General features: G+C 37.6%; 2 protein-coding genes across 2 annotated transcripts; one reads left to right on the plus strand and one right to left on the minus strand.

Moving 5' to 3' along the window:
• The first annotated feature begins 28 nt into the window (after positions 1-28).
• On the plus strand, positions 29-10,973 carry LOC134678399 (folylpolyglutamate synthase, mitochondrial-like). Its single transcript, XM_063536963.1, has 9 exons — positions 29-345; positions 2,461-2,541; positions 3,019-3,126; positions 3,515-3,694; positions 4,125-4,261; positions 4,418-4,505; positions 4,690-4,782; positions 4,870-5,285; positions 10,474-10,973. The coding sequence occupies exons 1-9, from the start codon at positions 256-258 to the stop codon at positions 10,853-10,855; spliced, it is 1,575 nt and encodes a 524-aa protein (XP_063393033.1). The 5' UTR covers positions 29-255; the 3' UTR covers positions 10,856-10,973.
• Positions 7,905-9,990, minus strand: LOC134678395 (putative RNA polymerase II subunit B1 CTD phosphatase RPAP2). Its single transcript, XM_063536958.1, has one exon. It carries the CDS (start codon positions 9,882-9,884, stop codon positions 8,181-8,183), a length of 1,704 nt encoding a protein of 567 aa, XP_063393028.1. The 5' UTR covers positions 9,885-9,990; the 3' UTR covers positions 7,905-8,180.
• Positions 10,974-11,090: the final 117 nt, after the last annotated feature.

Genomic DNA, 11,090 nt, shown 5'->3' on the forward strand with positions numbered 1-11,090 from the left:
AGCTGATTGTCAACGTGACACGCGGCAATTTGAGGTTATGTTATGTTTCAAACAATGTTCAATTTGTGCATTCCAGTATTAATCGGTTTCAAGTTATGACGATGTGAAAGGTCAGATGTCAGTTTAATCGTGTGATAAGCTTAGGGGCTCGAGCCACGTTCGCGCACGATGTGATTGTGATTGTACCGTTTAGGCAAACAGTGTTTTTTTTTTCTATAGTTAACCCTGGGAAAACACGCCTACAGCATACAGCCGATGTTTTATACCTCATGTAAATCAGCATTCGCCAGTCTAGGCTCGATACGTTTCGCGAGGAGGATGTCTTCATCTAAATATTCTTATGAGGTAAGTTTATTATATACCATGTAGACTAGTACTTGTTCGATTGTTAAAGATTTGTTTACAAGGTAATATAATACAATATGTGTAATTAAACAAAGTTATGATTGTTTACTAAGTTGTGAGTACTGTAAAGTTTTTAGATAATATTTTGTGACTTCATTATCTTTTAAATCAATTAATACTAATGAAACTATATCAATAGAGGAATTTAACATCACTTTAAGTTTTAATAACATAATATATTATTTTGTTGTTGAAAGGTAAAATTAGTTGATTTATTTTATTCCTTATTGTAGATAGTCACCGAAAGTCAGTAATAAAACAAAAATTAAACAATAAACAAGTTGTTTCCGTTTTGTACAATCATATGGTTAAATATTACTCTGAAGAATCTAGTAATTAAGTTTCAGTTGTCACCTGACAATATTTTTAAATACGTTTTTTTTATACAAACCCGGTGCTTCGCTTATTCATATCAGCTTTTCTAAAATTGTTTCAATGGAAAATTACCACAAACATTTAACTTTGTATTTAATTGATTATTTATCAGCTCTATCTAAATTTGAAACATATTCCTAATTAGTCTGGCCCAGTATGACAAAACTAAATTGGCTTAATGGGCAATGATGATTTGATGAATCTAAATATATCAATGAGTAACACATACATATATATGTAGCACAGAGTATATCATTTAATGTATCGTGAATGTATCTTAACAAGATCACAGTCAAGGCCTGTGATGATTTACATGAATATTACTTATGTTATTTGTTTCCAGACAAATATTCTTAAGATTTTGATGTACTGTATGGGCCAAATGCACCATCCCACTAACCCGGGGCTAAATTGTTAACCCAGTGTCAAATTGTACTGCTAGCCATGGTAACTCCAGGCTTAACCATTTAAACTGGGTTAGTGGAATGGTGCAAGTGGCATTAAAACCATCAATGGTCCCAAACATGTCATTTAAGAGAAAATTTGATTTTTTTTAGGTATTTCACCAATGGTTGTAAAATTTCTACTGCTTTGCATATTAAAAGTTGAGTTGTGTCCTGTTTGTCTTTTATGTTTCCATGTGATTATTGAAAGCAGAAATTGGTTTCAAATGATATATTTTTTTTAAACTCATGTGCAGTATAACGCCAGAGATTAATGATTTAATCTTCTTCTTCTGGTGCCATGCCCAGTCTAATGGGCGTCGGCGGTCAGCATGGCATTCAGCTCTCTGGTCTTTGCCAATATCTTGAGGGTGGCTGCGTCTTTTGTATGCGTCCAGTCTTTAATGTTATCTATCCATTTATTTCTAGGTCTACCTCTCCCTCTCTTTCCCTCATACTTTCCCTTGATGATTGTCTGCAATAAGTCGTATTTTTCATTTCTATAGATGTGACCCAGATAGGCTGTTTTTCTTTTCTTGATGATATTAAGTATTTCTGGTTTCTTCCTCATTCTACGTAGTACTTCTTCATTCGTAATGTGATTGGTCCATGAGATTTTTAACATTCTGCGGTAGAGCCACATCTCGAAGGCAGCAAGTCTGTCTGTTGTGTATTTATTCAGCGTCCATGCCTCCATACCATATAGCAGGATGGATATTATGTAGCATTTGACGAGTCTCCACCTCAGTTTGATGTTTATGCTTCTATTGGTAAACAGTGATTTCATTGACATAAACGTCTCCTTGCGATTTCTATTCTTATTTTAATCTCCTGATCTGGGTCCCAACTTTCATTGAACCACGCTCCTAGATATCTATATTGTTTAAATTTATCTATTACTTGATTATCAATTGTTAGGTGTGTTGTGTCTACTCTATCAGGGAATTTAGAAACTATCATGTACTTTGTCTTCTTTACATTTAATAAATAATGATTTAATAAAACATCTAATTTAGGTTAATCTGTGAAAGATTATTCCGAAATATTTATTTATTTTATTTATACAGGGTGGTTAAAAAAGTAACTGCATTCCCGTTTTCACGATTTTGGGTTGGTCCCATAGCGAAAGTTACTCAATATGATCCCGAAACCTCTCTGGCAACGAAAATGCAGTTATTTTTTAGCCACTGTGTATTTGTTAACTTGTAAGTTAATATACTCTTATTATATGTTGCAGGAAGCGGTGCGTAAGCTGAACCTGCTTCAATCCAACAAGTCAACCATAGACCAGATACGGAAGAACATTAAAACTGGCGAGGTGAACTATATGCTTCATTTGTTAAAACTTCAGAGGACCTACCGCGAACCACGTTCGACGTGTTGCCTCTCTGTCGCACTTGTAAATTCGTACCTAAGTGTGACAGGGAGGCAAGACGTCGAACGTGGTTCGCAGTAAGCCCTCAGAAATTAACGAAATACTAAGCGCGAAATGGACGAACTGCGTATTAACGAATCACGAAATGGACGCATCATATTATGGATGAACTACGTAGTTGACGAATTGACGAAATACGATTTGGACGAACTGCTAAGAAATCCTGTATGTAACTGTCTGTTACCTCTTCACGATTAAACTGCTGAACCGATTTAGATGAAATTTGGTGTGGAGATAGTTTAAGCCCCCAGGGAAGGACATAGGGATAGCTTTAATCATCATCATCCCACGCAGAGAAGTCGCGGGAAGTTAGTTTAAAGATAAAAATAGTGCACCTGATGGCAATATGTGGTTTTACAGAAATGCAACAATTTGGAAGAAATGGCGAACTACCTGCAGAGGACCGGGGTGTCGTTGGACCGTCTGGACGAGCTGTCGGTCATACACGTCGCCGGAACTAAGGGGAAGGTACGGTTATGCGGTTATCACACTTGCGGATCTATGCGCCGCTCTGGCGTGTGAGCGAGACAGCTATGCACGCATATACAATACTCAGCTTGGCCAGGGACTGTCTCATTTCGAACATTAAAGAGAATCATACTGTCTTTGTCTTACGCTAGTAGGTACCTACTAGCACTCAAAAGAATGGGATGAGTATATTATTTTTTTGTCTTATTTACCTACTGACAAATTTGGTTTGCCAAACTATAGCGATATTAGCGAGTTTGTCGATGTACGATTGTAATCTTGACTAGGCCACCGGAGCAGATAATTTGAGTTCTAAACAGTCCCTGTAAAATATTTTTTGCGTATTTTTGACGGGTTAAGAGACTAAGGTTATGTTTTTTATAATCAGGGTTCAACGAGCGCAATGTGCGAGTCAATATTACGCGCACACGGCCACCGCACTGGCTTCTACTCGTCGCCACATTTGTGCTCGGTACGCGAACGAGTGCGGCTCTCCGGGCGCGTGCTGTCGCGCGAACAGTTCGCCGCGCACTGCCATCGTGTGTACGACGCGCTCACAGACACACAGGTATATAATTACAGTTGGTGGTCTCTATAACAATGTTGGCTAAATGGCTTCTGCTCGTTGCCACATTTATGTTCCGTGTGGCTCACGTGCTATCGCGCCAACAGTTTGCCGCGCACTGCCATTGTGTGTGTACCATCGCCCACACTTAACTGTACATCGGTGGACCTTATGGTTTTTGTAATAAGTTCTACCAATGTACAGTTAGGAGTGTTGCTGTTTGTATGACGCGCTCAGCGTGACACAGGTATATAAATACAGTTGTCGGGTTCTATGACAATATGGTCCTAAGTCGAATTTGAAACCTTGACTTATTTAATCAAAGTTAAAATTACGTTTTTGAATAAAGCCTTTATAATGGCCTCTGGGACTCAGGAGAATAGATAATGAAATAGAAATAACACCGTTTCAATATGGTTTTTTTTTGTCTCAGGCATTCGAAGGCGACATGCCCAAGTACTTCGCCTTCCTCACCGTTCTGGCGTACAACATATTCCTAGAAGAGCGAGTCGACGTCGCCGTAATAGAAGTCGGGATAGGCGGCGTCGTGGACTACACAAATGTGCTCAGGTATGTGCCTTATTGCTATGGTGATAGAGTTGATATTTCCAAGCCGTTCTGACAGTAACGTTAACACTTAACTGACAATTCGTATACCTTATTGCGAAGTCATAAGGTCCAGTTAAGAGTCTCAAAAAGTGTGTTAAAGGTGAACATTTGTTGCAGGCGGGTCCCAGTAGTGGGCATAACGACGTTGGGGCTGGATCACACTTCCATTCTTGGACACACGTTGCCAGAAATCGCACGAGCGAAGGTTTCATTATTTTTTATTTAGTTATGGAAACAAACAGGGACAGTGGCGTGATAGTATTTTGTGCAACTGCAACATATGACAAATAGAAGTGCAGGAGTAGAAAAATACATTTTATAGAATTTTTTGATTCATAATAATTGTAGGCGTTGTAGAATAGTTTAATAAACTTTTATTATTTTTTAAGGCAGGCATCATGAAGCGGGGCTGCGAAGCGTACACAGTGCACCAGCCCGACGAAGCGATGGACGTTTTAAAAAGTGTTGCTAGCGATGTTCAGGTAATACACAGAAAAACAGATCTAGATGAAAAAAAAAACTAAAGTCCGTTAAAATATGGACTCTACAAGTCCTCCGTTCTCTTCCAGTGCTCACTGGCCGTCGTTCCATCATACGCAACATACAACCTACCAACCGACAACATTCTCCAAGTGGACCTCCCAGCATACCAGACGAACGCCTCTCTAGCCATCCAACTCGCGCACGCCTGGCTACGGCACGCGAAACGGAACGCACTCTTAAATAAACAAAATTCGAAAAAAGAAAAAGTTGGCGGGAAAATCTTAAAGTCTATGTCTATTGACGCCATCTTTACTGAAAATAGAAAGATTAGCGACTCTTTTGATGGCTTTGTTCCTGTTGAAACTGTAGTTGGTTTGAAAGAGTGCTACTGGCCGGGGAGGTATCACAAAATAGACGCGGAGTATGCGACTTTCTACTTAGACGGAGCACATACGGCTGAGTCTATGGAGATTTGCGCTCAGTGGTTCCGCGATACTGCAAGGTAATTTCTTTTTTTTGTAAGGCCTGCCATCTATCGTGTAATATGGTTGATTTTTTTAATGAAAGAAATGCAACTATAAACTGTGTGTTCCGTGTTTGCCGTAAAGGTATGGTGGTAGAGTCTGTGCGGAAAGAGAAGAGTCGTGGGATTTGAGGGCGCGCCAGTGCTATTTTATGGTTTTTGCTATGCTGACAACACTGGTCACGTGATTATAGTACGACACTAAAGGTCATGATACTTGAATCCCTTTTGTTCCGGTTTTTTACCACGGCTTACTAAACGGAGCCTGGTGGTGGTGTCGGCTCATCAACTCAATCCCCTGATTTAGCGCAGGCACTAGTTTTCTTTTTAAAACACACTTGTTTTTATGTCTCAGATACTAAAAAGTGACAGTGCGATTGACAAAACTGCTAAAAGTGCTAAAACTAGTTAAGAATCTGCCCAATACAACTGTAATTTTAGTACCAAACAAGATAGAGTCTCATTTATGTACTGCCTAATCTGTGCAGTCCAACAGTTATTAAAACCGGGTAAATCGGGTAGAAATTGGGCAATAGAACTGTAATTTTATCTGGGATATATTTCACCCATTGTAAACTTGACTTGTAATGTATGTGTACATTATTAATAATAAATATGGATATGAATAAAAATAGTGCATAAGGAATCATCCATTAATTACGTCTCACGAATTTCTAGGTTTTTTGACCCCTCCCCCCCTCCTTGTCACACTTGGTCACATTTTGCAAATCCCTCCCCACCTTGTGTGACGTCACATTTAGGCAATTTTGTTTTCAACGAAATCGGCAATACTAATTCGGCTGTATTTTTTTTATAAAAAAATATTTTTTGTAAAAGAAATATTAGTAATTTTATAACGCAAAACCAATTAGGAACGAAAATTACATTCCTACCTACCTCATTATTTAAATGTACAGCGATTAAAAAAATATAAATTAATTTTCGGTTACTGATGAATATTGATGAAGTTAAAGTGACGTCACAATGTTTGTGACTCCCCCCTCCCCTATGTCACAACACTGCTAAATATGAAATATAATTTCGTAACTAACAGAACCTACAAATAAAGAAATATTTTATTAGAAAAAGTTTTATTCTTTGTAATCGAAGTCTGAATTAAAATATTCAATGTCACTTATGTTTGAGCTAGCTTCAGAACAACCAGGGACACTCATAGAACTATCTTCATCTGAACTGGATGTGCTTGAATCCGGCACGTAGATTACGAATTCTTGCATATCACCTACTTAGCGGTCTTTTATTCGAGATGCCGTAGGTACTTTTACACAATCCTGAAAAAAAAAATTACATATAACAAAAAGAATAGATAGTATAGAGGGGTCCTGTCATTGTCAATTTTGTAGTCACGGTACATTTACTGCCATCTATCAACACACGATTAAAACTTAAAATAAAATTGAAAATGTATAAAATAATCAAAATATGTTTACGGATAAATGATTCTTAATTTTTATTGTTCCATACTGACCCATGTTCTTTCACTGATATGTGTTAAAATTGTTAAATACCAAACGGCGTCGTTAACGCCATCTATCCGAGAATAGGCCAAAGGTAATGGCGCCATCTATTCGAGAATGACTTTTCCTTGGCCGTCCGAGGCACGTTTTTTTCTTAGACTTTATTTATCTTATACGGAGTTATATATATCTCTGATATAAATATGCATAAAATGGCAAGTATCAAGACTATTTGTCAGTTATTTTAAAGACCATGAATGACCTGCATATTTATGAAAATTAATATATTTTGAATGAATATACTTACCGATTATGTACCGGAGACAAGTTACTTAGGGGCCTTATTAAATAGGTAATTATTTAATATTAAATACAACATCAATACCCGCGAATAGCGGAAACACGTTCCGCGACTTTTTGTAAGTCGATAGTCGGCTTTTAGCCGTTTTCTTCCCGCTGACAAAACCGAACAATGTTAAATATAATTTTCCTTGTGGTTTTATGTACGGTTTTATTACATAAAACTTGCGGTTTTTGTTAATAAATATACAATGACAGAAGTTTGTTTACTTTTTACATGACAAGGTGTCAAAGGTTTGATTGCCATATAAAATTTAAAATGTTAGTTCCCGTTTCTGCCACGACTCTTCTCTTTCCGCACAGACTCTATATTTAAAGTGGTCGCCATACCTTTGGCCTATGCTCGTGTAGATGGCGACACTTTTTGACATTTAACGCATTCACTGCCAGGGGGCGTGGCCTAGGAACAAACGCAATACTTTTACACGGAAAATTACAGGTGCGGGATTACCGAGCGCCTGCTATATTTAAATTAATAATTCGCCAGAGTTAAAATAACTATGCATACATTTGTAATGCATTGTGAAATAAACATATTATTATGTAATCCAGTTAAAAAAATTCGCTATGTGCAATACCGCTGTGTTTCCACCAGAGATGTGCGAGGATGCGTAACGAGGGATGTGTTTGTCAATACAAATAGAACACTCACTATCACTGGTGGAAACATAGCCTAAGTCCTATCAACATGATTTTAAATATATTGTTACATACAAATTACTATGTTTCCGTTCCAGACACTTCTAAAAATAGAATATAATTATGAATAAGAATAGTTTATTTTATCATCACATAATTATACATACAATAGTAAAGAGGCCAGTTAAGATATTGTAAGAAACAGATCAAAACAGTATGGTTTGGTAGATGTCGCTTGGTGCCTCCCTTAAGCACATATATTCACTGTCAATGGGTTAGTCCCAGTAGCTCAGTTGGTACAGTGGTGGGCTGATATCTCTGGAGTCGCAAGGTCGAGTATCAACAGACTTAGTGAGTTTTACCTATTTTTTTCTTCATTTCAATGCATTAAAGAAGTTCAGTTCAGTGTCATTTGTGTGCCATTATTGTCCAGTAGCCTGTCAATATCAGTCAACCAGGATATCAGCCTGTCCACATATCCACCATCCTGCTTATAACTCAGCAACAACAGCTGCATATGCTGGAACGCTGTTTGCTGCTCCAAGTGATATTCCAACCGTTTATCCCGCAAAGAAAGTAGCTTTAACACTATTATCGCTATTAGAGTCCATTGGATTGGCTTAAACATAATGTTATTTGCACTTAACTTGAAAGTGTTTACGAGTAATTTTAACTCTGCACTGACAGAGAAAGTTGATAAACCTAGTGAACGTAACAAGTCTGGTAACACTTTATTCAAATGCTGACAGACTATCTTTCTTCGTAGTGCATTCTGAGCATTCTTGTCAACTAACGGTAACTGTGTAACATTTGAATCCTCGCTGGTGTCATTGGTCTCTGTTGACGATGGTTCTGGTATCTCCGTTTTGCCTTCTAAATATGCTTTTACTTTTAACTGCATTCGTTTGCCCTCTTCCTGTAGTATTGAGTAGTCGGGCAATGGCTTTAACTCCCTCTTCGCTTTAGCTTCAATCTTTCTGTCTTCTAGCTCTAGCATGTTTAACTTTCGGCATAAAGCCTGATATTGATCGTAGTTGTTTGAGTTATAGAATATGCTTTGGGCATAGTTGTTCATGTATTCTTTAATGCATTCACCTTTATCCGTGACAAGTTCTCTTACTTTTTCTTCTCCTAATAAGAACATCATGGTATCTATGGTGAACCATTCGGTCAAGCATTTCTCTACTTCAATCGTAATAGCAATAATGGCAGGTTGCTTCTTTTGTCGGACCTTGTTAGTCTGTGACACTTGAGTTTTCAATTCTTGGGGCTTGTTTGAGAGAATGGGGTCTATTTTCCGCTCCGGCCTCTCTACGATTTCTCCCACAATGCTTAGTGGATTTGGAGTTACTTTTGGTTTTATAACTTCTGGCGATTTGAAATTTTCTTGTACTGGTTTAGTTGTAATTGAGCCTGATTCTTCAGTTATATTGCCAGTGTTTTCTATGTTATTTTTCACTTCAGATCCAGGCTCTATTGGTTTCTTTTCAGGTTCATCATTATCTTTATTTTGATTGCCTCCTATTTCTTGCAAACTGGCCTTTGCAAAGTCATTAATAGATGCAAATGCTGGGCGCTCCACTGTCTTAACCTTTTCTATGATAGACACATCTACCTCCTGCCCCATGCTTCCAACAGAGTCCAATGGTAGCAAATGGAACTTTGGGATAACCTCGTACTCTCTGAACCATAGAGGACTCGTCAACATCTGTTTTTTAACATGCATCGCTGCATTGTAGCAGTGGTTACTGCAGAAGCTCTTCCTGCCCGTGATATCATACACCTTGTTCGTTTTTACCGATATTCGGTATTTTTGTTTAGGTATATCCTTCACAGAGATAGGGTTATCGCATAAAGGGTAACCACAGATGTGTAGGATGGATCTCTCTTCGATGACATCCTCGAAGTGGCTCTGGTTTATATCGGGCAGGCATTCCATTAAGTACGTCTCGGAAATATTGGTTTCTAACAAATTCTCCACGATAGTTTGTGCTTTCGCGTTACTTTCACGTTTTTTAAGGATCGCTTGTCGGACTTGTTCTTTAGTCATTTCCTCGATCTTGGTTGGTTTCTTTTTAGGTTTATCTGCAAGGGATTCCATTTTGATGTTAAAACGAAACAAGGAGAAATTACTTTATGTGATCTAAGGATTTTTCTCGCTTATTTTCTTTAAAATTGTTGTCACACGTATATCACCAATCACTCAATCACGATGGTGTAGGTAGGTTTGACACTTGGCGTTCGTTTAGAAATAGCCATTCATACGATTTGATTCATTTATTGGCCAGTGGCCTGAGGGGCTACCGCGAACCACGTTTGACGTGTTGCCTCCCTGTCACACTTACGTACGAATTTACAAGTGCGACAGAGAGCCAACACGTTGAACGTGGTTCGCGGTAGGCCCTCTGTTTTAATGTTTAGAAAATAAACGTAACCATAAGTTTTTTTATAGAATTTTATTCTGTAAAATAGTAATCCGAATTTAAATCAATGTTGAAGTCATGAATTTATTTTTATGGTTATGATGCAAAGAATATAATACTTACTATCACGTCTCGAATTTCCTAATAGTTTTTAAACGCATCGTAATCGTTTATAGAGATAGGTAGAGAACAGCCGAGCCGAATATTCGATTAGTTAGTCAATCGATAAAATATTCAATAAGTACATGAAACATTTTTTGTTCTCAGGTCTGAAAACCGAGTCCTCATATTTAGCGTAACAGGGGACCGGGACGCTGAAATTCTACTAAAGCCACTGAAGATGTTGAATTTCAATGCAGTGTATTTCGTCATACCAACTGCATACAGTGATATTACGAAGAAAAATGACAACTATTCTGTAACGGAACAGAAAGAGTTGATAGAAAGGTGTCGTAGCTGTGCTGAGATCTGGAAGGCAAATTATGACAATAGTTGTGAAATATATACCAAGGAAAATGTTTCCGAAGCATTAATAAGTATTAAGCGTTCCTATAATTCAATTGATAAGAGTTCTGTTCTTTTTACTGGTTCTTTATATTTAGTGGGAGCGGCTCTGTCAATTATTGACCCAAATTTAACTAGAGATTAATAAACTTTGTTTGATATACTTGTACAGTTGGGTTTGACATTTTTCTTAGTAGTAAGTAACAGCGATGTAGCTAATTATTACTACACAATAATTTAATAATAAATCGATCGTTATTTTTTCTTGTTGTTTTGTCTTATATACCATTATGAAAATTAAAACTCCATGCGTCATTTAGAGATGAAAAGTTTAAAAAAATCAGTTTAGTTCGCAATATCGGATAGTTGATCAAAATCTA

Source organism: Cydia fagiglandana, chromosome Z (assembly GCF_963556715.1).
Source record: "Cydia fagiglandana chromosome Z, ilCydFagi1.1, whole genome shotgun sequence".
Taxonomy (NCBI): domain Eukaryota; kingdom Metazoa; phylum Arthropoda; class Insecta; order Lepidoptera; family Tortricidae; genus Cydia; species Cydia fagiglandana.

Bases quoted from the DNA above. Each gene is read 5' to 3' on its own strand.
- LOC134678399 (XM_063536963.1), top strand. From the start codon at position 256: ATGTTTTATACCTCATGTAAATCAGCATTCGCCAGTCTAGGCTCGATA. The intron at 3,695-4,124 runs GTATATAATTAC...TTTTTGTCTCAG, and splicing joins ACGCGCTCACAGACACACAG to GCATTCGAAGGCGACATGCC. The intron at 5,286-10,473 runs GTAATTTCTTTT...TTTTGTTCTCAG, and splicing joins TGGTTCCGCGATACTGCAAG to GTCTGAAAACCGAGTCCTCA.
- LOC134678395 (XM_063536958.1), bottom strand. From the start codon at position 9,884: ATGGAATCCCTTGCAGATAAACCTAAAAAGAAACCAACCAAGATCGAG.